At 40.0% G+C, this 26,748-nt stretch overlaps 3 protein-coding genes and 3 non-coding genes across 8 annotated transcripts; 1 reads left to right on the top strand and 5 right to left on the bottom strand.

The window, feature by feature from the left end:
• Nucleotides 1–431: 431 nt before the first annotated feature.
• rps11 (ribosomal protein S11) lies at nucleotides 432–2,573 on the bottom strand. The gene is made up of 5 exons (XM_072368859.1): nucleotides 2,467–2,573; nucleotides 1,885–2,025; nucleotides 1,597–1,672; nucleotides 1,063–1,192; nucleotides 432–626 (listed from the first exon to the last, which is right to left on the bottom strand). Exons 1-5 carry the CDS (start codon nucleotides 2,479–2,481, stop codon nucleotides 503–505), a joined length of 486 nt encoding a protein of 161 aa, XP_072224960.1. The 5' UTR covers nucleotides 2,482–2,573; the 3' UTR covers nucleotides 432–502.
• On the bottom strand, nucleotides 736–820 carry LOC140274357 (small nucleolar RNA SNORD35). The gene has a single exon (XR_011908315.1). It is a non-coding gene; the product is annotated as a small nucleolar RNA SNORD35 (small nucleolar RNA).
• LOC140274358 (small nucleolar RNA SNORD35) lies at nucleotides 1,314–1,396 on the bottom strand. Its single transcript, XR_011908316.1, has one exon. It is a non-coding gene; the product is annotated as a small nucleolar RNA SNORD35 (small nucleolar RNA).
• On the bottom strand, nucleotides 1,745–1,829 carry LOC140274356 (small nucleolar RNA SNORD35). The gene has a single exon (XR_011908314.1). It is a non-coding gene; the product is annotated as a small nucleolar RNA SNORD35 (small nucleolar RNA).
• A 381-nt stretch (nucleotides 2,574–2,954) lies between the features above and the next one.
• baxa (BCL2 associated X, apoptosis regulator a) lies at nucleotides 2,955–7,002 on the top strand. 2 transcript variants are annotated; one of them, XM_072368857.1, is made up of 6 exons: nucleotides 2,955–3,015; nucleotides 3,737–3,785; nucleotides 4,864–5,022; nucleotides 5,141–5,276; nucleotides 5,365–5,469; nucleotides 5,600–7,002. In XM_072368857.1, the coding sequence occupies exons 1-6, from the start codon at nucleotides 2,985–2,987 to the stop codon at nucleotides 5,696–5,698; spliced, it is 579 nt and encodes a 192-aa protein (XP_072224958.1). In that variant the 5' UTR covers nucleotides 2,955–2,984; the 3' UTR covers nucleotides 5,699–7,002. The 2 variants fall into 2 exon arrangements, with proteins under 2 accessions (XP_072224958.1, XP_072224957.1); XM_072368856.1 differs by having other exon boundaries at nucleotides 2,970–3,021.
• Nucleotides 7,003–7,550: 548 nt separating this feature from the next.
• On the bottom strand, nucleotides 7,551–20,700 carry map3k14a (mitogen-activated protein kinase kinase kinase 14a). Of its 2 annotated transcripts, none has more exons than XM_072368400.1 (16): nucleotides 20,649–20,700; nucleotides 13,343–13,627; nucleotides 13,170–13,251; nucleotides 12,868–13,090; nucleotides 12,198–12,581; nucleotides 11,970–12,104; nucleotides 11,744–11,873; nucleotides 11,276–11,404; nucleotides 9,942–10,046; nucleotides 9,688–9,845; nucleotides 9,442–9,592; nucleotides 8,711–9,031; nucleotides 8,519–8,628; nucleotides 8,190–8,328; nucleotides 8,008–8,108; nucleotides 7,551–7,912 (listed from the first exon to the last, which is right to left on the bottom strand). In XM_072368400.1, exons 1-16 carry the CDS (start codon nucleotides 20,689–20,691, stop codon nucleotides 7,751–7,753), a joined length of 2,658 nt encoding a protein of 885 aa, XP_072224501.1. In that variant the 5' UTR covers nucleotides 20,692–20,700; the 3' UTR covers nucleotides 7,551–7,750. The 2 variants fall into 2 exon arrangements, with proteins under 2 accessions (XP_072224501.1, XP_072224502.1); XM_072368401.1 differs by lacking the exon at nucleotides 20,649–20,700 and adding an exon at nucleotides 15,250–15,639.
• Nucleotides 20,701–26,748: the final 6,048 nt, after the last annotated feature.

Raw genomic sequence — 26,748 nt, 5'->3', positions numbered from 1 at the left:
CTACAGCAGCATTGCACATCAAGGGCGTAGTGGATGCTGTGCTTACTGCAGTCCAGTTAGTCATGTACTGTAAAATGTTTCTGTAATTCTCACTTCTTCATCACCTCAAGATGTAAACAGAATCAGACAACTAAACACTTGGCAGTAATAAATTCCCAACTCCTGAAAAGCCATCACTTCAAACAGCTCGATTGTCTTTCCTTTAGAGCTTAATATTTGCAGACCAATTTTTTCTTCTTCCCGGTATTCAGAACTAGAAATAACTACATTTTTCAAATGATTTTTGGACTTAAATTAGGAAATAGACAAAGTTTTATGGATCGACACACTTGCCATAACAAATTAATGCAGTATACAAACGGTTTGTAATACTTTAAAACCTCTAAAACCCAATGTCAAGGAGAGTCAAAGAAACAAGCAGAGAAAGCAACTTAAACAAGATTTTCTTTAATTGACAGCGAGACAAGTTAGCCAACGGCAGCCTTCCTGTTCAAAGTCACACCTAAAATTTCTGGAACTGCTTCTTGGCTCCAGCAGCCTTTGTTACTTTGAGGACATTAAACCTCACAGTCTTGCTGAGTGGTCGGCACTCTCCTACGGTCACGATATCTCCAACTGTGACGTCTCTGCAGAAAAGCCATGAAAAGGCAACATTAATGAAGAGTGACACATCTGCGTAAAACCAAGTTCATACAGGTTGTAAATCGACACACTCCGTTATGAGAAGGTAAAAGCAAAGCTGCATCAGGATTTGCCAAAGGCATTGTCGTCAGAGCTTCTTGAGCTTGGAAGACCATCGTGAGAAAAAGCATCATTTGCAGCCAATTTGGTACATTTTATTCCAATAACTGACATTTAAACAGATGGGTACCGATAATGTTGCCATTTCAGTTACAGATCTTAACACTAACACTTAGATCAAATCAAGGAGTATTTTAAACAAAATCACAAATAACTAGGCAACAATCCAAGCCTGAGAATTAAAAACAATGAACAATTAAGTGTTCCTGATTTGCTATGTTTGAGAAACACTGAAATAGCAGCATGTGAAAGGAGTTGTACCTGAAGCAGGGTGACAGATGGACAGACAGGTTCTTGTGCCTCTTCTCAAAGCGGTTGTACTTGCGGATGTAATGCAGGTAATCACGCCTGATAACGATGGTCCTCTGCATCTTCATTTTGGTCACCACGCCTTTAAAGAAAAGAAAAGAAAACATACAAGGTAGAATTTTAACAGAGTACACGGAGAACATTGCATAAGAAAGTAAATATTGTAGCCGAACATGGAAAACTAACAACTTTACTTTTGTCACTATACCACATCAGTGTAGCCATTAGGCAGTGTCGTCAGAACCCAGAGGCTTGGAAGACCATCGTGAGAAAAGCATCATTTGCAGTCGTGACAAAAAAATAAATAAATTTGCAAACTCTGACAAAAGAGCCTGCATCTTCAACGGATTCTGTGAACTGAGCTTGTAGTGATGCAATTTAGGTGCCTGTTGTTTTTTTTTTTACTTTTTCAAATAAGAGTTATAATAAAGTTACTTCATGTCTCCACTCTTAGTAGAGAAGTTTGCTAAAAAGGATTAAACTTACCAGAGAGAATACGGCCACGGATGGAGACATCTCCAGTGAAGGGGCATTTCTTGTCAATGTAAGTGCCATCAATAGCCTGCATAAAGAAGAAGGGAAAAAAAGTGTCATTTGGGCAAACATTCCCCATAAATTACACAGAATTGTGAATTTGATTGCATCAGTTTTGCCAAAAGGCGCTGTCGTCAAAACCATAAAAGCTTGGAAGACCATCGTGAGAAAAAGCATCATATGCAGAAAACAAAACTACAAAATACTCTGTTTGGAATAACATTTGGGTTCATTTCTCACCTCTCTAGGGGTTTTGAAGCCCAGCCCGACACTCTTGTGGTACCTGGGAAGCTTCTCTTTGACCTCCTTGCCACCATCAGCAACCAGAACACGCTTCTTGTTCTGGAAGATGGTGGGCTGCTTCTGATAAGCCCTCTCGGTCTATAGGAAAAGAGTACCATAAGGATGTTAGCTACATTACGTTCACCACCAGCATGTCTTCCTGTCTGTTGGTACACTTCGCTCAAGGCCGACATCCTCATGAAAAATAAACAGTTAGCAGAACGAACATATTACACACGCTATGTAGAGATGGGGACACTACAAAAGACACTGTAATTGAATAAAGCCAGTGTTTGTGGGACCTTAACTAGAGTTATGCTAAGCTAACCAGGCTAGCTGCCGGATAGTTCGACGGTGCACGAGGGTGTGCTAATCGGCAGACGTAAATGTAAGATATTAACGTGTAAATCTGAATCAAAAAGGCTCAGCTACAACTGTAAGCACAAAATAACGACTTCTTCTTCACATATACTGGCGAACAAGTTTATTAAGATGGCTATATATCAATTAAACTTTGCCACGCCGTATCGCTGTACATACTTGTGCATCCGCCATCTTTGCCAGCCGAGTCGTAAAGAGGCCTAATCATGCGCGCGATGGTCGGAAGAAGAGAAGGCGCAGGAAGTGACGTTTAAGTAAATGTTCGTCACAAAAAAATACACAAATATCTATATTGTTTACCAACTATATTTATGCTTTCGAACCAATACCACCCCCCCCCCGAAAAAAAAACAACAAACAAAGATAATCAAAAAATCGTATTGTCCATTGGCAACCCAGCCCGACCTCACAGACATCGTCGTCTATCTTGTGAAGGTCGTAATAGATCTATAAAACATACTCAGAAACCCCTGCCCTTGGCTGATGATACCATATAAAACCTATCAGCATCCAAAGAGATTACAAAACTTGGCTGCTGCATCCATAGACATATAAACAAAAATATAAACTCTTTATAATGTCTATGGCTGCATCTATTGGTTGCAGCTAGTGGTACAAACAAATAAATGTTGTCACATGATTGTCCGGAAGTATAAGCGATCCAAACAGTAAAGAAGATGGCATCGCACCCGGGTGGAGGTGATCAAGGTAAAGGCGAGTATCAGCAGCATTTTAAAATTAAATACGCTGTGACAGTGTCCCCAAGTGTATGGTAGTTATAGAGAACCCACTAGTTTAACAATTAACTCTTGGTTTGTGGTTTTAGATTGCTCGATTGGACATAATATTATTACCTGAACTGGGGTTAGCTTAGCAACACGGCTAAAACGTTAGCCTATCGCTAGCTAGCACTTGTTAAGCCAAAATTCCCACACAACCGTGAGTTAGCAAAATGGTGTAGAAACCAAAACGGTATAAAGATATTTTTTAATTCAATAACGGAACTGTTGGGAATCGTCACTTACTTACAAATAACTAGCCTAAAGAGGCATTAATACACTTTTTTTTTTTTAATTTTAGCTGAAAACTGTGATGTATGATGCCGTTGTACAATTTAATTTAGTAACAATTTACTAATAATTTAATTGTTAGAAAGATGACTTCATCCAAGCGACTTAGCAGCGAGGAAGAACAGTACAGTATATAATTTTTTTTTTTTTTTAAAAGCGTTAAATTCATATTTCATCTACCGATCCATCTACTAAATTGGAGGGGGTCTAAAGTCTAGAGTGGATAGATTTCGATATGTGTTTAGTTTCACTTTGAGTTCGCCTGAACTGGGCGTAATGTCCACAGTGCATTCTCATGAGATGAATACAGTCGTTTCAGCATTTGAATAACCTGGCTAATACTGACCTTTGTCTTTTAGGAAACTCCAAAGATCAGATACTGGAACAAGGAACTATATTGCTAAAGAAGTAAGTACACACTTGAGATTCTTATAATTGAATTGGGCAAATAGATGGCCAGTTCTTGTGGAAGAAGATTTCAAATGACCTCGTTAGACAATATAGATAACAACTCATTTAATTGCTTAGTATGTAATCTGGCTATTTTAGATTTATTTTGATTTGACTGCTTTTTAGAGCAATGCATTTAATCTGGAAATAAAGCTGAGAAGTTTTCTACAGGATGTAGGCGTTTCCTCAGATTTTGTGTCATTATAAGGTTGACCATATCTTTCTTTACACTGCTCAGTAATTTTGATGACCTTTGCTGATAAAAGGACACATATTTTTGTCTTTACTGCACTGAAAGGCCAACATTTATGGCCATTCTCGCTCAGTTGCATGTCAGTTGTGGACATGCACGCTCTTTCAGGCATCCCACGCTTTAAGAGTGATTCAGTTTGGTGCATTGCATGTATGCACATTGTGGGGGCGGTTGCTAACTTTGTGATGGGAGATGAGCTCCTGTGCTGGCTGAACACAAAGGTAATCCCAAAAAAGAACCAAACATACTTTTGTTTTTTAGGTTACACACATTGTACTGTGTTTCCCTGGCTTATATGGACACAAAGTTTGACCAAAATGTTAAATTCTGAAAGGGTTTCTGGCAGACGAGAGGCAACGTAAAGTCAAACAAAAGTGCCAATCAAAAACACGAGTGCACGCTGCTGATTGGAGAGATGAAAAATTTAGACAGTTCTTTATGAGTCACCCTTAATAGGGTTTCTTTGGACCAGTCAAAACCACAACCAGTCTTACGTTTCGACACCAACTTATTCAAAATGACTGCGTATTTGTGCCCACAGTTCAACCTGATACTGTCACTTTTCTGAGTCATGTTGTCGTGCAATGGGCCAGCAGGAGGCCTTCGTGGACTAATTAAAAGATGCTGTGCAGCAAGATGAATATGTTCTCTATAAGATCCTTTTACATGGAACTTATTTGTAATCCCCAGCATTCAGTAAGATTTCATTTGAACTGATTATATTTCGGTGTGTCTTGACATCACATCACAGAGCTTACCGGTAATGTGTCTCCCTCTGTGTAGTTTCATCTATGAGCGGATTCAGCGACACAGAGAGGACAATACCGTAGTGACCAGGGAACAGCTGGGTGGAGGCGAGGTATGTGACCCACACCTTAAGGAGCTTGCTCAGTGCCTACAGCAGATCGGAGATGAGCTGGATGGAAATGTGGAACTCCAGAGGTAGGTTACCTGATAGGTTGGGTGTATGTGTGTTAAATTCACACCCGACCATTACAAATGAAAAGGCTCATTATTTTTATAATTACCAGTTCTCTAACCAGAGTGTTGTTTATTTCAGGATGATAGATTACTCCTCACTCAGTCCCACTAAAGAAATGTTTATGAAAGTTGCCTTTGAGATCTTTTCTGATGGAAGATTCAACTGGGGCAGGGTGGTCGCTCTGTTCTACTTCGCCTGTCGACTCGTCATCAAAGTGAGTGACGCACCGCTGTCGAAACCCACCTCTTTTAGTGTGGAATTATTCCAGAATAATATAAGTTCCTCTCTTTATACCTTTCCAGGCTCTTCTAATCAATATTCCTGACATCATCAGAACCATAATCAGTTGGACCATGGACTACCTTCAGGAAAATGTGATCAACTGGATAAGGGAGCAAGGTGGCTGGGTAAGGAGCTAACGAACACCGCTTAAGCACATCAGTAGTTAGTCATAGTGGTCTGCTCTTGGTTGTTTATGAGACCTGTTAAGAATCATGCCTGTCCATGTTTTGTTTTCTTTAAAAACATTCTTTTTAGGAAAGTATTCGTTCCCACTTCGGCACTCCCACGTGGCAGACGGTGGCAGTTTTCGCGGCAGGAGTTCTTACCACCGCTCTAGTCATACGCAAGATGTGAGAGGCGTGTTACGAGCAGACAGGAGCAAGATGGGAAGAGCTACGACTGAGGGGGGCGGGTCAGGAACAGAAGTGAAAGAAGATCAGAGGGCCAACGGAAAGAAGTCATGACAGAGTGAACAAATTGAGCAGGAGGAACTTGTATTTGGCGACCTTCATTTCTGCCTCCCACTCCTGTGTGAAACTGGGAGTTGGACTGGAAGTGCTGTCGCACCCAGGAGCGCTACGTCACTGATGAAGTGAGCCGAGCAGGAATATGTGTGCAAAATCAGAAGGAGGGGATGTCAGACTTGAACAAGGATTCAATTTTAAAGTAATTTATTTTTTTCTTGGTACAGATAAAGTCACTGCACTCTCTTTTTTTCTGCCCTGAAACAATATATTGGCATAAGTTTGGTTAACTGAAGACTTTCCTCTCTGTTATTTAAGTTGTATTTCTGTTTTCTTTCAACTCATTTTGCTTCTCTGACCTTCCCACTCTCTCCATCCATTTTATCACGATGTCTGTATGCTAGCGAATCCATTCGTATGTATTTGTGAGAGGTCACTAGTGGACAACAATCCGGTGGACGTGCTCGATGGTGGTCGCATCCTGTCAAGTTAACGAGAAGTTTTTGTAAACCGCTTTTAAATTTACTGCAAATATACATACATATATATATGAAGACAACTTCCACCTGCCGTCTTCCCAAGCGCACACAGCTCAACTTTGTTTCAGTGCCATATCAGGGAGTAGTGTACAAAGTTTTGTGTGCATATCAACTGAATTGTCACTTTGTTTAAAAAGGGGAAAAAGGAAGGGAAAGAATGACATTGTCAGCAAAAGTCAGTAAACTGACTCAAATTTGTCACCCTGCATAATATTTAGTCACGTGCTGTTTTGGGCCTTTTGGACAGCCATTGTGACGTTAATGTGGCTCCCTTTAAGAAAAGAACTACCTGTTGGCTTTTGTGAGTGTTGGTAAATGGAGTCGCATGTTGCTTCGACCTGTAAAAGATGTTGTGCTGCAGACGTGGATGTCGATGGACTCAGATGCTTACCTCACTTTACACATGTTCCAAGTACTGTATTTTTATGTCAGTTATTCAAACTGCAACTTTATCTACAAACAAAAGGCTTTTTATACTTTTTTCTTGTTTGTCAGTGCCTTGGTGTTCCTTTTTTTTTTTTTTACTATGAAATCACTTTGATATTCCCAAGTTTTCACCTTTTCTATCACATTTGTACGGCTGAACTTAGTCTCCCGGAAAAACCTTTTGCAGTGACCTTTTATGTTGTGATAATGAAAATAAATCTTTTAACTCCTGTATGCAATGTACATACGTTGATTAGATGAGGGGTGTTTGTGCGTCATACTTTACATCAGTACTATCACGAAGCATAAGTAATTCAAGCTGGATGAAGTTGGTTTTATTGGGTTTATTCATTAACTTTTTAAAATGAAATCGACCCCAGTTATCCCACATATACAGTCTGCTGTCGGAAACTGCATTACGATGCCTTGGGTAGAGGATGGGTTATGGTTACTAAAAAATACTTCCTGAAAGCGTTTATTGGTTGAATGAGCTTCATATTAATATGCTAAATATAAATGTTTGTGCATCTTTATGCAAAGTGACACCCTTTTGACTGATATGAGCCATGGATTTAACTGCCACAGGGGAACTGAGCTTAATTTGAGTCGAGGTCTCAGATCCTAGTTGGTTGTCTGTCTCTCTCACGAGACCCTAAAGAATGGAGTGGGTATAGAAAATGATGGATGCTCCACTTTATACTTTACACAGCAGTAATGACCAGAGCCACTGTGCAGTCTGAAAAACTAAATATGAATGCAAGAACTATCACCACACTGCACATTTCAGTTTGTTTATTTCTTCACAGTAAGATCGCAATGAAAAGTGCAACATATAAACCGTAAGACACAAATATAAAAGCATGAGAAGGGCTGAGAAAAACTGCATTGGGCACATTGAAACTGATAGAAAAGCAGGTGGATCGTTAAAGCTCTTCGACACAGGGTGAAGTCACCAAATACTTCAGCCAGTGGAAGGACTATTTTGTCTCGAGCGCGCCGTCTCTGATCCTCCACATCCAGGCAGAGCTGAAGTCTGGAGCAGGAACACAGCAGAGCTCCAGACCAGATTCATGCACCTCCTCGTCGTGAGCAATCTGCTGGCCCTGTGGAGTCTCCAGAGTGAACACCCGCTCAGAGATCTACAACGGAGACGCTCAGTTAGCTCTTTCTTTTCATCCACTCAAACTGAACAACAAGAACATCTCTCAACACGTGACTGAGTGTTAGCTCTCACCTGATCGCTTATTCCAGTGGCGATGTGGCCCACTTTAACACGACGCATCTCTCTTATCCGAATGTTTCTGCTGCTGAAGTCTCTGATGCAGACATCCACCCCTGCAGCAGAGCAGAAAGGTGTTTCGTTTGATAACACACGAATGTAATGGGAGAGCGATAGACGTTTATCTATTATCTCACCTTCAAAACAGCAAGGTGGTGGAAATTGTGTGTGACCCAGCAAATCCATACTGAAGACTGGCGCATCTGGCTGACTATTGTAGGAGAACACACCAGAGCTGAAGTCGTCTCCAGGGCTCAGGGACCAACGGCCAGAGTCCTGTGGTTTGTGTAAAAAGAAAAACAGTTGAGCTGATTATGCTTCAGCCAAAGCAAATTAACCCACCAAATAACAAACTTTCAGAATATCACGCTCAGCTCAAATTTGGTCTTTATAGTGAATTTTAAATTGTTGACAGACAGCTCAAATGTTAAATCAAAAATGCCCGCTTCTGGCCATTTTGAATGACCTTTTTATCCCATGGTTCCCAGTTGGAGTTGTAGTCACTGTTGATACAAGACAGCAGTTGCTCCTGCATCTCAGGAGGATGAAGCTGGGATAGACTGCTAACGAAGAAATCTGAAAACGAACATGAAAATCATGAGCAGGGCCCAAGCGGCACATCTAACACATAAACATAAGCAGAACACTGACACCTCACCTCTCTCCAGTTTGCGAAGCTCGAGTTCAGGCACAGTGGTGATCTTGTTGCACCTCTTGAGGTTCGGCTCAGACATCAGCGTTTGTGGACTAGAAGACAAACCTCGCTTTGACTCATTGGAACCAGCCTTGACCTCTGTCTCATCATCCAGTTTCTGTGTCCTCAGTCCTGCTGTGATCACTTTGTCAGCAGACTCCAGATGTCCCTCCTCATCCTCAAAGTCAGTACTGCTAATCATGAGCTGAAGGGAGTCAGACGGTTTGTTGACAACATACAATGGCTCAAAGTAGGACCCTCTGACTGGACTGGTGAGTCCTCCAACTGCAATTAAAAAGAAAAAAAAACACATGATGAACTGTCCAGTTGTTATACTGAAGATCACAGATGATCTGAGTTGATAAAAATGCTGATGTCTCAGATGTTTTTTTCCACTTAGGCTACATAAAGCTGCACTGCCATACTGATGAAGGTGGCTGCAGATTGGAATACTCAGACTGATCAGTGCTGAAAAAGGTTATTACAACTATGCTACTATTCTTACTAGTTTAAATATTATTATTTAAATAATATACTATACAATATACTATTGTTCTAAAAATATGTTTTTAAGTTTAAGAGATGCTGGTACAGACTATCGAGCCGTTATTCTTTAAAAGTATTTAACCTCTGGAACCAAAACTTCAAAGGTAAAGTAAAAAATGAGGAACAAAAACCGTGCTACTTTACTTCACCTTTACGTAGAGCCCTGGTAGTTTTTTTTTTAAGGTCGGATGCTGATGATCTTTCCTCAGGATCTTTTTTGAGTCCCTCCTTTATGACTTCAGCAGTGAGAGGGGAGCAGTCAGGTGGGATTTCTCTCAGAGGGGGGGGCTCGTTTGCAATCTGTAACCATCACAATTACAGGATGTAGTCAATGGTATGAAAACTCGGAGATGATGCTGCAGGGTTTAATATCTGTGCGTTGCTGTGAAAAGTACCTTCAGGTAGAGTCTGCAGGTGTAGTATCTTGTCCATGGTTGACACCCATTGAGCATGTGCAGTAACATACAGCAGCTGCTCCACACATCTGCTTTGGCTCCCCGGGGATCCCCTTTTACAATCTCAGGGGCCATGTGGGTCTCTGTGCCCTTCAGATCTGCATTGAATTACATTGGGAAAACATTAAATTGAGGCATGGAAGTGGATCAGTTACATGGCATCTGATATGATTAGCTGAGGCAGCACTCTTTACCTCTGGACCCACTGAGGCTCTGCCCCTGATTGTTGAGTCTCTCTGCGTGTCCAAAGTCACACAGAAAGGCGTCTCTTCCATCTTCTGATAGCAACACGTTGTCAGCTGTGAGAACCAAGCAGAGCCATTAATCTTTGCACAGCTCGGCGGCCTCACAGGCGCAGTGTTGTAGCTGAAGTTTGTCGATGACATAATTAGAAACAGAGCAGCTGTATGGACATTATATGGTCGGCAGACAAAGGAGCCGCATAGAGGGAAACATGGAGTCAGCGGGGGACAGCTGCTGCAGGAAAAAAACTTTAATGTGAAATGAATGTGGAGACGAGTAACCGGGAGCCAGGAGATTTTTAAATGTTTAAAAAGTTGTCCTAGCTTTCTCATTTTTCCTGAAGCATTACAAACACCAGGTGGCGCTTAAGCTTTGCCAGAAAAAAAATCTACTTCTGTTGCCTCTTGTGCTTTTGTCCTTTTGCTATTCTTCTTCTGATGTCATTCTGCTTCTGTTTTTCTGTTTCCTTATTCTAAATCTATCCCCACATTGTTGTCATATTCTCTTCTTCTTTCTACACGCTTAGTTTTTCTTTTCTTCTGCTCTCTCTAACTTCCTGCTCCTCGTCCCATCCCCCATCTGCATCGTTCTTCCTTTCTTTCTTGCTCTCCTGATCTTGTGCACATGCGCCGTTTCTAAAGAGCAGCGGTGAGTCACACTGTGGGAAATTCCCAGCCCGGCAGTGCTAATCTGGTTTCACAAAACACACAGGTGCCTCTAGATCAAATCTAGGCTGTATCTATGACACTTGTGTTCCAAACAACATCTTCACAAAGACGCCAAAATCCTCTGAAGGGACTTAAGTAGAAATCTGACTTTCTCTCTGTATATTTCGTTTTCCACTGGCTACAGAGGGAAGTGAAAGTCAAGCTGATACATTTTGTTCTACTTTTGTTACTGCTGTGAAACTGTTCATTTTCAGGTGTTTATGGGCCAATATTCGGAGTTTGTCCTTGGCATCTAAATATGACATCTCATCACTCCACAGGCACGATGTAAAAATAACATTTACTGAATCACCATAATCGAGGTTATTGTTAAGTTGAAGACAAAATAAGGATAACGTTATCGAGGAAAAAGTCAATTACTATTCTTTCCTGTGGTATGAATGGTGTATAATAATAAAATATAATCAGGTTTTAGTTCTCGAGCATCATCAAATACGCCGCTTAAGAATTAAACATCAAGTCATTCTTCTTCATGATACTTTGCATTTTTAGGTTTTAGAATAACTAAGAGCAGACTTTGGACTTTGTGAAAGGAAACCCTCATTTCTATAACATACCTTTAATATCCAAATGCACCACTTTTTTCTTCCCCAAGTACTCCAGCGCCGTTAAAACCTGAGAGTGGTAGTACAAACTTAGATCCTCTGGCAGACGGCCACGCTCCACGATCAGCTCACCGAGGGAGCCTGGACAAAACAGATGAAGTCAGACCAAGACAAAGACTTGCTGGTATTCATCCACCTGGATAAAAACATTCTGATTTTATGGCATGCGAAGAAGACCAATTTTTGATGATAAATTTATAGAGAGCAACATATGTCATTGTGATGTTTGATGTAGTATGGGCCACAACACTTATAGGAAGCTCTACAGTCATTTACAGCACCCAAGAAACACCCACTGCCACATCTTAACATCAATCACACGCTCATTTCTCAACATCATCCTGATGTTTCACAGCAGATGTGTGGCAAAAGTCGCTGATCCAAAAACGCAAAAAAAGAGAAAAAATTAGACTTGCTTACCAGATTTATGCGCCATCAAAAGGACAATATAATGTCCCTCTCTGACCACTCCGAAGAGTTCCACCACGCGAGGAGATCTGAGGGTACTCCACGTACCCACCTCCTCACTGTTGAACCTCTTAAGAGGAATCTGTGAAAAACAAAGGAGCAGGAGTAAGATCCCACACAGCCCACTTCTAAGTTAGGCAATGGAAAAAAATAAGGACGGCAAAATTCTCTAATTTACCTTTTTGACAGCAAATCTGAATCCCGTGCTTACATCTTGAGCTCTGTGCACTTCCCCATAGGAGCCCTCCTTTATAAACTGTGATAGCACATACTCACTCCCCTCCTTGTATTCAGAGTCAACAGGATGAATTTTCTGTCAGAAAAAGGCGGAAGCAAGTTAGTTCGGTAGAACCACATCTAGAACAAAGATAAGAAAGGAAGTTCACTGAAGAATCGAGGAACATACTTCATTGTAAAAGATTATTCCCTCGTTGCTCACAGAATCAGCTGCAAAGAAGTCATCCTCCTCCTCCCTGGCATCCCTCTCCACATCTTTAAAAAAGGGCCCTGCGTAGCACGGGTCCCCCTGACTGACGCTGCCCCTGAGGCCAGCAAGGGCCAGCGAACAGTCTCCCAGACTGCTCAGGGAGTCTGAGCTGCTGTCCTGCTCACATGACCGCAGGCTGGGGAGGGGACACAAGACCTGGTCCCCCCAGTTCAGAGGAGAGCAGCTGGAGCCTGTGCTGTAGATTGGTGGGGTGTAGGTCCCTTGCTCCTGCTCCTCTGTGCTTTCAATGCTGCTACAGCAAGAAGTGCTGAGGTCGCTGCTCCCACCAAGAGACGACTCCTCCTACAGGGAAAAACACATTTGATCAAACATGATGTTTACATTCTTAAAGGCTGAACACTCAAAACCTTAAGGAAGCTGAGTGTTTCACTTCTAAAACACAGGAAGACTAATATTTACATGGGACTGTCTTAAGACTGAGCCTTCAACTTCCAAAGGACGAGGCAATTTCTCCTTGAAAATGATTCACAAAGAAAACACTGCACATATGAAGGATACAGTACAAATATAACTATCAACCATATATCTGAATAAGATATATAAGATACAAAGAATAACAGATTCTCACCAGGATCGGGACAAGAGAGCTTCCACTCTCCTGTTCAGGAACTCCTGAGGGCGTCCGATGTCTCTGTTGCTGCCTCTCCTTCCTCTTCTCCAGCTTCTTCTTCCCCTTGCGCTTTTGCCTCCGCCGGCTCCTCTGTCTGGGGGTGAGGTGTGCTGAAAAGCAGCCTGGCTGCTGGACAGAGGCTGTCGTCGGGCACGCCACGTTGTTGTGTTCAGAGGAAAGACTGAAAAAATATCATTTAATAACATGGTTAGACGCTTCAGTAAACAAATGTGTGGACGGTTGTCATGCTGATGTCATACCTGCCAATGTAGCAGTTTGGGGAGGGAATATAGGAGCGTTCATAACAAGAGGGGCTAAACTCCTGGGAGTCCTGGGTTTCACCTAAAGGGAGAACAGTCTTGCAATTCAATTCAATCCAGGCACCGATATTTGCGTATTAGAATGAAAGTAAAAAACGAACAAACATATTTACATTCAGCCTGAGCAATGATGGTTGAGGTCTTAAAGGGCTTTTCTCCCACTTGCTCTGCAGTTCCATGTGTCAGGAGCTTAGCAATCCTCAGCCTATTAGCCAACATTTCTCCAACATCACTGTTGTCCATTTTCTTTTCCTTCCCCTCCTCCTCCTCCTCCTCCGTCTCCTGATCTGTGTTGGAGCATGGTGGGTACGACCCCTTCAGCTCAGCTTGGGGAGATCTGCAGAATGGAGCTGTTGAGTTGAAAAGCCTCTGACTCACCGCCATTTTATCTGATGGATCTGGAAAGACAGAATATCATTCAGGTTACATTACATTCCAGTCATTTTGCAGACAATTTCATACGAAGCGACTTACGAATGCGGTGCGCATTAGGTGGAGACAATGTGGAGATTGAGTCTGCAATCATCTGATTGATAGACAGCCACACAACCTCTTGACCTACAGCCTTTATCTTTTTTTTCCAGGTACAAAGACCTCCCTTATATTAGGTCATAAATGTGTTTGGTCATGGCTTTGAAACACCAAACTCTCTCTCTTTTCTGATATCCTGTTGCCATTTTTACAGAAATGCTCAATTTGGAACTTATAACAAACATATTTGCGGATATTATGACTGCGGTTTATAATCTGCTGAGTGCTTTCTTGATTAATGTTTATCCATAAAAAGCTGGAAAAAGATAAATGCCTTCTGAAGACCTTTTGACACAGAGAGTTTAAAACCCATTCAGTTTACTATCATATAACAAAGAAAACCATAAAACACTCAGTATCAAATACTTCTGGCTCTTGCTCATTAAAAGCAACTTAAACCTTTTATTCAACAGTTACCAATTAATTGTGAACACATTTGCATTGTTTTAAAGCAGAACTCTAACATTTTTCACATGAAAATAACTTCTCACACATGTTCTCTGAACCTCTGATCACAGATAATGGTTCTGCACAGTCACATGGTAGCTGCCTGTCATCAGGAAAGAGTGACCTTTATTAATGTTGTAAAGTTCAAAATGTAACACTGGATTATTATCTTCTGCGGTGACCCTGGAAGATAAAAAAAAAAGCCAACTGACCTCCATATGCATATCTACCATGCTACATTTGAGCTGTTTCTGTTGATGACATTCTAAGTTCAGTAAGTTCAGGTCTTGTTGTTTAACTATTTCTGTTTATGGGGTGTTTTACTGATACTCTCAACGGTTACTTTTGTCATTCGAGAATCACAACCTTTAACCAAACTGAAAGGTTATAAACTCAACTCTACCTGAACCAATATTTACTCACACACACGCCGACCGATTTAACACCTTCTTAATGCAACACTTATCAGCCCGTTTGAAGTTTAGCATATTGGACAGTGCCATGTAATTTCGAGAAAACGACAATCACTTACATGCCGAACAAAAGCGACACTCTGAAAGTGTGCGGTGAGCAGAAGAGACAGGAAACCCTGCCTTCGTCTTGACAGTTGCAATTGTGTCGTTAAAGCAAGGATTCCTATTTCAGAGGAAATATACTAGGTGAAGTAGAGCCTGGCAAGATTGCAAATAATGATTTTCATCCCTCTATGCCTATAACTTGGAAGTTAAGACCAGTTCAATACGTATGACTGTAAAACATGTACGTTTAGACAAACTGCTTTTATAGCAGCACTGCTGTTTAAAAAAGCACAAACTGAGAGCCGGGAATCTCAGTTGCAGCATGTTGCATCAGTTTGTCACTTGATCACAGCCATTCCTTCGAAGTTTAACCCTGAAATCTTCAATAAAACAACCACACAGCAGCCTACAAGCTCATCGTCTTTGCATTTTACCTACAGTACCAACACTAATGTGAGTAATAATACAGGAAACCTGCCGCCGATTTTGAATAGAAACTGTTTTAAGTTTTGTGATGGCATTACCTTTTCTGTAGACTTCATGTGCTGCAAGATTATCTGTAACGATGCGATTCAACTGTCACTTCCGTCTCAAAATGCTGCACCGCCACACCCAGACAAATTTACGTGGAAAGGAAATAGAAAAAAATCCACTGTAATAAACACGACCTCAAAAACAACTCTGTGTACATGTGAGGCAGAGTACCGCGTAGACGTATCGATAGATGCCAGTCTGAACTGCTGTCTCTCTCCTGTGTATCCGCTCTAAAGAACCTCATCGATGTTAACGAGGTGCTCTGTTAGTTCGCCTTGTCCTTCATGTTCTTCGGTAATGTGTCGGCAGCCTCAGCTGCTTTGCTCTCTGCTCTGCTTGATGCTGGCGAGCAGCCAAAAGGGGGGAGGAGCCGGCTGACAATGACTTATGGGAAATGCATCTACACTTCCCCATATTCCCCCCCTCCCTCTGCTCCCTCTAAGAGAGCTGGTTTGCTTGCTCTGCCTTCTAACTACTGCAGATTAAAGGATAACATGTTTGATTACGGCTCTGAACTATGAATAGGGCCACAAAAACAGCGTTGCTTAGGTCTGTCAAGAAATGATCACATTTTAGTAGTGAAATTAAACACTTGAGCAATACAGCACAGCATCGACTTTTAAGTTGTTTGCTAATAAAGTAGAGAGCAGTGAAGAGCTATCACACTGCTCTGCATGCTAAGAGAAGAGATCTGCTCATCGATTAATCAACATCATTCAATGAAATAGAGATTTGGCCCCTTTTATGTGGGATATTGTTAGGAGCATGTGCCCCGTAGCCATGAAGTGATCTATAAGCCTGTCACATGTCATGTCACACACACATACCCCCACCGCCAACACACACACACACACACTCAGTATGTCACACAATGTGTTCTGTCGTCAAAGAGATTTCTTTGTGAAATTACGAGTATCTTCTTGTGGAAAATATTTGCAACAAGAGAACAGTAGCAAATATATGAGGTGTCACTGATGTGAGACCTCGTCTTTATCTCTCTGAAACAATCTCACTTGTTTTTCTTTAAAGCAGCAAAACAAGTTACTAAATACAAAACCACAGCTGAACACAGGAAATTCAGAATACCACTTGAGAGGCTCGGCTGTATGTCATGAGCGCCCAAAAGCTAAATGCAAGATGCACGCTGCACCTCCAGCGATAAGAGACAGAGTCTTAGAAAAACAGTTTCTGGACGATGTCGTGGGCATTTAGGATTTTAAGAGTTTCTATGACATCACCTGTTGCTCTGGAAAATTGTCGGTAACAATTTGTGCCATTTTTCTGCTATCGTGTGTTCTTTTTTTTTTTAAAGGAGAGAAAAAGCAACAATATTTGTCCATAAGTCGTGCAGAATTTTTCAAAGCATTTTGGAGCACAGCTTGCTGAGCGCACTGTGGAGAACTTGTATTGACGCCGTATTAGCTGACTCCGTCTCTTCATGCAACAACAGACTGACTCATGATGGAGAGATCACAGCTCTGTGGGGACTACGCTCTCTTCAGCAGGACTTTTTGTTACTTATTATTCAAGCTTTATGCTTGAGATCTTTGTTTTTGCCTTTGTTGGAATTTGGAGCCGATCAGGCAACTCCCTGGAGCTTCTGCAAGTAATATAGGAATCAGGCCCTAATTCTCAACACTGAACAGACCACAGTTTGGGTACATCCTTAAATCATTATGCAGAAACGCAACCCTAAACTTGCTCTATTGTTGCATTCCATCACTCATCTAGTCAAATTTTTATAGAACTCTTTAATTATTAACAAAGTTGACCCTTTTTCTGTCAGGCTGAACATAGACACCTCTCTTATCAGCTCCAACAAACACCTTCACACAGGATTTATTGCAAACTGGAGCATTGGACTACATTGGGAGCTGAAAGCAAATATCTAATAAACTTGCAATTCTGTTCCTCTTTATATGTAAGATATAAAGATGAACACTTTGTGGTGGTCTGTTGCAGGCAGATTCTGAACTGAACTCCTTACACAGTTAATTACCACACTGAGCTCACCTCCACTGTGCACTCGCACAGATTAATGAAATTCCAAAGCCTTTAGTAAGGACATTGGGAAGGGACTCAAACCGAAGTTGGACACATTATAAACATTGCCAAGCCTCCCTTAAGTGATATGCCGACCATTTGTCAGGAATACAGAGCAGCTGTCTACACATAAGAGATTTAAAAAAAACATGCGCATGCACATTTAAGAGCAACTAAGTATTTAATCACATCTGAGTATCTTCCAACAGTTCTTTTATCCGGCAACTTCCTAAGTATTAACTCAAGTAAACAAACAGGACACATTACAGAAAGTGTCTTTGCTGGACAATACTTTCCTTCAACTCGTGAAATTTTGGAAATCAACTGTGGGGATTGATTATGATGATTCAGGGGGAGGAAGAGGACATTATTATTTTAGGTTCTGAACAGTTGGTTAAACAGAAACAAGTCAAACTGAGATGCTATGCAAGTGAATAACTTGGAAACTGGCACGCATTGTGTTAGACAAAACTGCAATTCCGTGTAGTTGTGTGGTGGACAACAGATTTCATCCAGAGCATTTTCAGCACTTTCTTGCCATTTTGCAAAGGAAATGAGAATAGCACGTTTGCAGTGACAGGACACTGGGTGTTTCATTCAAAGATGGACTCAAGCCAGGGTGCTTAGCTGCAAATTCAGACCAGCAGTTTGACTTTGAGCCAAAACTGGGCCAACGTGTCTGTCCAGGGCTGGGAAACAGTCAAACTTGGACCTGACACACAGTACCCTTCAAGGGTAATTTAAAGAATGTCGTTCCCTAGATAAGAGCTAATAATGCCCTTATGCCCAATGACTGTCAGATCAGGTAGATAGAACATTAGACAATGGTGACAAAATTAAATATACCTGTACTGGACATGAATTTAACATCACAGTGGCTCTAATGGGAACTCCTTGGCAAGCTTAGTGAGGTTAAATGCTGAGAAATTTTTACTGCTTTCCTTTTTCATTAGTTTGAAGGACCTTATTGAAGGAACGTCTGAGGAACTTATCTTCATGTTAGGAGTTTTTTTAATGTGATACTGGGAGACAAAGAGAAATCATTTAAAGGGAGATGTGGAAATAAAAAAAGTGCTGGTTAGAAAAAGAAAAAATTAAACAATAAACGTGGAATAGTTCATAATCTAATCTATTAATTTAAATTATTTTCCAAATGGACATATTTTGTACAACTTATTTTCAGTATATCTTTTTAAATATTCTCATTCTTTTTTCTCTCTATTTTTTTCAGTCTCAATTACCTTCTGTTTCTCAACTGTCCCGAATGCTTCTGTTATTTCAAAATTGCTTGTTTTCCCGTTTCCCCCCCCCATTCCCTTTCCTATTCATCTACTATTTGCCTTTTTGCCATTTCCCAACTGCTTGTGCTTCTTCTAAAAACAGATGCCTCCGTGTGGCACTGAAGCTGCTTCTAAGGCAGCAGCTCTAAACACCAGACTGTGCTGCCCTACAGGAGAATTTAGGCATGCAGTTTAGTCCATGTGCAAATTGTCCCACATCCTCTTTGTTTTCTCCACACTGAAAAGCTCCTACTACAGCTCGGGGTAAAGAGAGCAAAGCCTCTCCTGAAAAGACACTATCACTGTCACACGTTGCATTTTAAGACTGTGTTGGGTTCTATTCTTCGTGGTAACAAGTTCATATTTGAGGAGATCTGTTCAAGGGAAGAAGCTAGCAACTATCCTAAAGACAGCATAAGCGGTACGGAAAAAGCTAAAGCAGCTGACAGGAAAAGGGAGGCCATGTAGAAATGAATGGGGAAAAATAAACAAGTAAGAACATTTTAAACAATACAAAAGCACATAAATGACGTAAGCAAATATAAAACCCGAACACCAAATGTAAATAAAAACAGGATAGAATAATTTGCCATAATTTGCGCTTGATGCTGCGCACATTGTTTTGAATTGGTGAAAGTTCTGGACTGCAGGCAACCAGTCCGGCACCCAAACTCTTCTGTTATGAAGCCATGCGGTTTTATTGGAGGAATTATGTGATTTAGCATCGTCTTGTTGAAAAATCCAAAGGCTTCCAAAGACGTTATCTGGGTTGGAAACTATATATACCTTCTAACATCAATGGTGATGTGCAAGTGGCAGTTCCACAGACACTGATGCAGCCTTACACCAGAGATGAGAGACGCAGGCTTTTAAACCAAGCACAGATCAACTGGATGCTCCCTCTTCTCTTTAGTCCCAAGGACAAAGCAGCCTTCATTTCCAAAATTAATTAAAAGTTTTTATTTTTCCAACCACACTTTAAATGAGCTTTGGCGCCGAGAAAGATTTGCTGGATCATTTTCACATATGGCTTCTTTTTTCTATGATTGCACTTTAAACTACATTTTTGAATGGTCGCGCTCACAGTAGATGATTTCAGGAAACCCAAGCAGTGATTTCCATGATGGACTCAAGACTGCTGCCCGACAATCAAAAAAAAAAAGAAAAAAATCACTGACATCCAATGTAAGATGTCCCCAGATTTGTCTGAATACTTTGATGATATTATGTACTGTAGAAGAAGGATTCTACACTGAAGCGTACAATTCGGAAATTTCTCAAAAATCTGTAGACATTAGGATGTTTTCCGCAGATTAATGAACTTGTGCCCATCTTTACTTCTGAGAGACTCTGACTCACTAAGGTGCTCTTTTTTTTATACCAAATCATGTTACTGACCTGTTGAAAGTTCTCAAAATTAGCTGCAATATATTCCTCCAGCTGTTTCTTTCTTAAACCACCAACCCCTGTCCCAACCTTTTCAAGACTAATCTTTTTATCTCTACATTTATTTGTTGTTTATAGTTCACTAAATATTTCCTTTTCTATTATTATTTAAACATATATTTCAACCATTTGGTTCTCTTTGTAGCACACCTATCATCCTACATCGGTTTTAGCCTCTTTGACGCATTACAGCACCAAACAGTTGAACTGCAGATGTTTAAATCGGACACATCTGTTTCAATTGGCGTGTCGTTGAGAAAAACTGTTCAAACTGAATTAACATGAAGCAACTTACGCCTAAATTACGAAGCTTTTATATTTTTAACCATCAACCTTTCAGCCACCACAATAAGCTGGAAAACAATACACGAAACTACCAATATTTCAATGTTTGCTTTTGTTTTAGGCGTTCTGAGTGCAAGAAAATCATAACTTCCTTCTCCCCATCTCCACCGCCATTTCACATAAAACTTTGTCCGGAGTGTTTTTGCCATCGTCAAGAGGCCAAGGTGTTGTAGACAAAAGGGGCTTTATTTAAAGATAGACTCAAAGATTGACCTCAGTGACTGATATCTTGGAAAATAAATTAATGTCAGATAAAAACAATAAAATTCTCTCACCGTGCCCGCAGCGAAAGGCGTCGGCCAGAAGCAGTCTCACCATAACATTTAATAGCAGTCTTCCTGGAGCAAGGTTTCCGGTTATATTTCAAAATAAGTTTACAATGTCCTCTTAATTTTACCATACTAGCATCTAATGCTATGATGCAAAACGAGCTTTGTTCCATTATATAGTTGCTACAGTTACATGTTTCTATTTCTGCTTGGGCAGTAATAAAATCATATGTTGTATGTTCTCGTTAAGTAACATTTATGCTTTAACAGAGCTGGAATAGATTACACATAGCCTAACTAAAACCTCATAAGTTATTTCAGTTTCTATTGTTCTCCTTTTTAAATATAGTTCAATTGATATCTTACCATAAAACATTTATGTGCACATTTAGCAAAGGTTTTAAAGTGAATAAAAAGTAAAGTTCTCTATTATGTTATAAGGGCAGGACACAGTGAAACTGTGTTTATCTCAGGCCTACAGTGAACTAACAATAAGGAAAAAATAAAAGTACAGAAAATATGGAAAATATGAAAAGAACTGAATAATTTGTTGTCCTGAATCACACTGAAGGGGAAAGCTGTCGTCCGATTTATTATATTAACGAGCAGCCTTGTTATGCTGGTTGTTCTCACTGATTTTCGGATGGTAAAGTTATCAAAGTGAGTTGTCAAACATTTGGTCCTCCATTTGCATTAAACTTTGCAACAGTTTCTCTTCAATGTTCTCATTGCTCCACTGCTGAGAAGCATTCTGGAGCTTTCATACATATAAAAGGGAAATTTTGTTGACAGGCAAGTGCTGTTACAAACATTTACCACATCGTATGTTCACTGATGGATAAAGCTGAACATGAGAGGATGCAAACTTGTCTTAGACCCTTGGATGAAGAGCACAAATTCACAACAAAAGCACTCTGAAGGCACTTTAAAGATACTTTTCAATCCAATTATAATCCAGGTAAATCAAATTTATCATAATGAAATTGAATCCAAATCATACTAAATTAGTCTGAATCATGAAATGCTAATTAATTTAAAAACAACATGCCTAGCCAAGGAAATAAACATATTGCATCCAATCTTCACTTAGTTTCAATAAGCCCATCTACCTCAACTGATGTGACGGTTGAGAGGACACAAAAGAGGGATCATCAAGCACATAACCAAAGGCCTGGGATAACTGCTGAGAAAAAAGTTATTGACAGTAATAATGTCATAGCTCTGTGTTCATAGAAGCATAACTAAGGCATTGTTCAGGGTCACATGAACTATCCAGAACTATAAGCTTAGTAAAAAAATTCTTCTTTCCACTTTTAGAAACTCAAGGAAGTACAAGTAAACCTGCAGTCTGAGAGCGAAGCGCTGTGTTGGGAAAACATCGTACGAAGCTTGGTCATTAAGCTTTACATGTGAGAAGAATTTTATGGAGAGAAGCCGAAATTGGAGAAACAAGATCTCTCCTGCTGAATCTAGCTGCATGTTTTGGATATGCCAAATAATTTTCATCAATATCTTGGGACAGCACAATTATCAGGAAATACAGAAGTCCAACTTTGAAGTTAGAATTATATGGATCAAATTTTCTACGTCACTCAGAGACTGGATTATCCTATTTTTTTGCAATATTAGAAAGCTAAAAGAAGGACTTCAAAGAAATCTGTTTTGTATGAAATTAGATTAGACACAAAACACACACACATAAAAAAAAACTCTCCGTTGTTTCAGTACCATGTTATGTGAAGGGTGGACAGTGCTGTTCTTTATGTTCAGTAACTTGTGCAACTTTCTTTACACCATTATTCCCAGGGGATCCAGAGCAGTCCTCAGCACAGAGCCATCCATCTTTAACAGCTTGTTAAGTTTCTTAGGTTCAGTTCTATTACATGTTATATATTGTAAACAGAAATAAATAAATGGTATTCAAGGGGAGCTTTACATTTATAAAACTTCCCTTGGCAAAGCAAATCTGTTTGGCATAAAAGGTATTCAGACTACAATTCTGCTGCCATAATGCTGAACAGGACAAGGGGGAAAAAAAATAATTCTTTGGCTCCGATGCTGCTCCTCTAAGCAGATTGACTTTCCACCACAGAATTATAGAAGATATTTTGATGCAGATGTTGAAGGACCGAAGTTCTCTTAAGTTGTACAGTCTGTTTTGTCCCTTCTTGAAGACAGCCTCAGCATTACATTTCCAACTCAGTCTGCTGTCCATGTAGACTCCCAGATATCTGTTGTCCTCAAACACCTCCACATCTTCTCTAAGGATGAAGACGGTGTTTGGCTTATTCCTGTACCTCTGAAAATCCACGATCATCTCCTTTGTTCGTTAACAATCAAGATGAGGGGATTGTTCCCAGACCATGCTGCAAAGTGGTCTACCAGCTCCCTGTAATCAGTCATCTGAGTATGTCTTGAGATGGCAGGAGATGTACTGGAAGTTTGAGGTATACAGAGTGAAGATTATCAGTGAGACTACAGTCCGCTATGGTCTTCCTGTGCTGCCATTCACCTTCTCAGACACATAAACCTTCAGGGTCCAGGTGTTTGTGGAGGCATCCATCTGTGTTTTCTGCAGCTTCTTACATAGCAGTACAGACTAAATTAAATTAAAAGCACTGGGAAAATCAAAGAACATGAATCTGACTGTGCTTGGCCTCACTGAAGCAGATAAATGATGGCACTGCCAACCCTAGGATGATATACAAACTTTAGTGGGGTCCTGAAAGGTGTTCACCTGTCTAGAGAAGTGACAGTCTCTCTAAGACATTTCAAGATGTAGGACTTGAGTCCAAACATAGATAGAAGGTTCCCCACTGTAATACTGAAAACCAAGGTAATGACATCTAGAGTAATTACATGACTGGATATTGTCTTCCTGAGGCACTGAGGTCCAAAGACAACAACTTCCATTCTGTCTAAATTTAGAAACAGAAAATTCAAAGTCTTTAAAAACTGCTTGCAGTCTAACCAACTGACTGGTTTAATCTGGCTTCGTGAATAAGTATAGCTAAATATCAACTGTGTAGCCATGGGAAATTATTGCCACACTGTCCAGTAAAAAAGAAAAATATGATTTAAACCAGCCTAATGCAGGTAATTTAATAAAAATGACATGTTTCAAATTATGTGTTGAATGAACTGATCACCACCTGGTGGTTAGTTGGACCAAGTAGCAGGGAGGTTGTCGGACAGACTTGGTGCATCAAAACGTTAAGTGACGTGAGCCTTTGGCAGAGGCCTCAGTCCAGGAGACCTTCAACTCTGATCACCATTAGAACGTCTGGTGGTTGGTGCTTGTAGTGGTAGCAACGCCTGAACCCAGGAGTACTCACCTGAGGCTAGAGAGGCTTCTGACTGACATCTGAAATTTTGAAGAATCATTCCAAGTATAGCTGCTGGCAGCTTCCATACTCATTGAGGCACCTTTGGAGTATTTTATGTAAACACGCATGCGCAGACATTTTTATAGAGGTTCAGCTGCAGGCTAGTCATTTAGATAAGAGCATTTGGCTCTCTCACAGACACTGTAAAGTCACAAGTTGAAGTGGCTTTAGATTTTAAGTGTTACATTTCATGTTATTGTGGCTATAGCTCAGATTTTACGAAAGGACACAAAGTAATGTACATTGTGTGAGCAAGTAAGTAGCAAACAGTTCAAATGCATTTATTTACGAATCTCATAGATTAATATTCTATTCACAATAGAACATATGAACCATGTCAACAGTTGAAACTCAGACATTTTACTATTTCACGAAAGAGGTTTTTGCTCATCTTCACTTTGATGGTAGTAATATGTTTAAAAAAAAGTTAGGAAGGGGCCATGTTTACCACTGTATAGCACCCCGTCTTCCTTTCAGAACAGCCTGTAAACACCTGAAAACTTTTCTAATTAGGATCCTCCAAATGTTTTCCATTTTAAAAGGTGTGGTCTGCAGAGAAACCAGTCCAACACCCAAACTCTTCCACAACAAGGCGATGTGGTTGTACTGGAAAAATACGAGGCAATTCATGAGCACCTGCTGAGATGGCCAGCAATAGCCTTCTTGTCTCCTAGTGTTTGTGGTATAGCGAGCATCCATTTAACTTATGTAAAAAAGAAAACTGCGAAGAGAATTCACATGAGAGAACAGAACCAATATCATTTATGCAACATTGCTTGAAATTTGTGTATGAGAGTCAGAGAAGTGAGGGAACGAGCAGAAGTGAAAATAAGAAGTCATTGTGGTGGGCGTAGGGCAGGCAAAGTTAATTTATAATGAATATATAGTTTAAGTGGGGATTCCATGTTGCCATCATAATAATAAACAATATCTACAAGGTTAAAAGGAGACAATGTTTTTTTTTTACAAAACAAAAGGATTGCAGATTCATCAAAAAAGTAAAGTAAAAGTTGTTTCAGTTTCATGCTAACAGTGTGAATAAAACAATATTTTCTATTAAAAATATGAAACAATGTCTTTTTAATGGATAGTTTTAAAGTCTGTTTCTTTATCATCATTTTAAATGCAAAGTTTGAAGAGTAAAAGTCAGTCTCTTCTAAAGTTTATGTTTTTTATACAAGATGTCCGAAAGAATGAATGAATGAATTTGGTCTGTGGAATTATCTCATCTAAAATGCTTTTAGTTACATTTAAAGTCTGATTGTTTAACACCATTCTGTACCACTGAGGGCTGTGATTTATTCTTATTGTTGAAACGTGGTACTAAGAGGCTTTACACAAGATGAAGTTGATCTACAGTATCTTAAAGTGAGTTTTTATTTTTTCAGGAAACATGTCAGACTACCTGCACTGACATATATCCACCACAAGATGGAGTCGTAACCTACAGACCAACAGATATGTGGAGCACTTCCGCTCCAGCACAGAGGTCTACTTTAGGTTAATGTTCACATGTAACATTATAGCCTGCGTGATTGGCAGTCATTTTAATGAACTGTTCCATTACTGAATTACTGAATTAAGTATAACTCTATTTTATGCTTTGAAACTTTGCAAGGATTAATAACATTGATAAATTGATAACCAGTTATTTCAACGTTCTCTGTAATGAAACAGTATTTCCTGAAATTTTGTTTTTTCACCTCATTGTTGCTATTTGCACAGCAGGGCCACCTTAATTCATTCTAGCTACATTTATAAGGCATCACCTGTTCTGTTTTCGAGTTTGAAGCTTATATTGCTTAGTGTGTGCAGTCACAGATGGGTAGAGACATTTGACTGAAAAAGGCATTTGTTTCTTAAATAACAGTATTCATGTGTGTACATGACCATGTAAGTAATTTAGCCTTCTGAGATCTATGAGCACGCCAGCGTGATCAGATCGTCATTACAGTGCCGTAGAAAACAAACTACAATTAATTTCGATATTACAAACTAGAAAAAAAGCTAGATAGAGATGAATATTAATGTTCATTTTAAGATGGTCTCTAGATGCGCTGCACATTTGGTACCAAGCATGGGTACGGCAAACACTTTTTTGTGGTACCAGTGGATTTTCAGCAAACCACAGACGTTTTTGATTTAAAAAGAGCAAGAAGGGGGACTGGAGAGTGTTCTTATTACTGATTATTTGTTTGCTGAAGAACATTTAAAAGACAGCTGTGTCTGTTTTGGGTGAACTTTGGGTGATTTTGTGTAACCCTATATTTGTTTTACTCATTGTAAATGCTGACTAAGTTAAAAAGAAAGTGTATCATTTCTCAACAGCAGGCATCCAACAAGCAAATACTTTGAATTTGTATTTAGGTTACATCCTAATGACAAACGTTCCTCCTCCCTGTCATCCAGACGTAGTTATTATGATTTATCATCTCCTGTTGGTTGTGATCCTCCCATTTATAGCCAGTGATTGGGGCCTCTTGCCTCTTTCAATACACTGTGCCTTGTACAGAATGTGTGGTTTGTCGAGTACACATTTCATATTTTACAACCAGCTACAAAAGGCAGATGCACGATTGACATATTCAATTTGTCAAAAATAGCATTCATTGCTACTGTCACACATCGTATTTGTAAATCACATGTAATCTTATTGACTGTCAATAATAATTATAATACATTTGTAGTTATAGTTTACAGTGTACATCCAGGCCCCCACA

This window comes from Leuresthes tenuis, unplaced genomic scaffold (genome assembly GCF_036924035.1).
Source record: "Leuresthes tenuis unplaced genomic scaffold, fLeuTen1.0.hap1 SCAF_17, whole genome shotgun sequence".
NCBI classification, from domain to species: Eukaryota; Metazoa; Chordata; class Actinopteri; order Atheriniformes; family Atherinopsidae; genus Leuresthes; species Leuresthes tenuis.
The sequence above is the reverse complement of the archived record's forward strand: the minus strand, read 5'-3'. Positions and strand labels throughout refer to the sequence as shown.

Bases quoted from the DNA above. Each gene is read 5' to 3' on its own strand.
- baxa (XM_072368856.1), top strand. From the start codon at position 2,985: ATGGCATCGCACCCGGGTGGAGGTGATCAAGGTAAAG. The intron at 3,022-3,736 runs GCGAGTATCAGC...TTTGTCTTTTAG, and splicing joins TGGAGGTGATCAAGGTAAAG to GAAACTCCAAAGATCAGATA. The intron at 5,470-5,599 runs GTAAGGAGCTAA...CATTCTTTTTAG, and splicing joins TAAGGGAGCAAGGTGGCTGG to GAAAGTATTCGTTCCCACTT.
- rps11 (XM_072368859.1), bottom strand. The intron at 1,673-1,884 runs GTGAGAAATGAA...TTCTTTATGCAG, and splicing joins GCTTCAAAACCCCTAGAGAG to GCTATTGATGGCACTTACAT. The intron at 627-1,062 runs GTACAACTCCTT...GCTTTTCTGCAG, and splicing joins CATCTGTCACCCTGCTTCAG to AGACGTCACAGTTGGAGATA.
- map3k14a (XM_072368400.1), bottom strand. From the start codon at position 20,691: ATGGTGAGACTGCTTCTGGCCGACGCCTTTCGCTGCGGGCACG. The intron at 11,874-11,969 runs GTAAATTAGAGA...TGTTTTTCACAG, and splicing joins TCAGATTTGCTGTCAAAAAG to ATTCCTCTTAAGAGGTTCAA. The intron at 8,109-8,189 runs GTGAGATAATAG...GCTCTGCTGCAG, and splicing joins ACCACCTTGCTGTTTTGAAG to GGGTGGATGTCTGCATCAGA.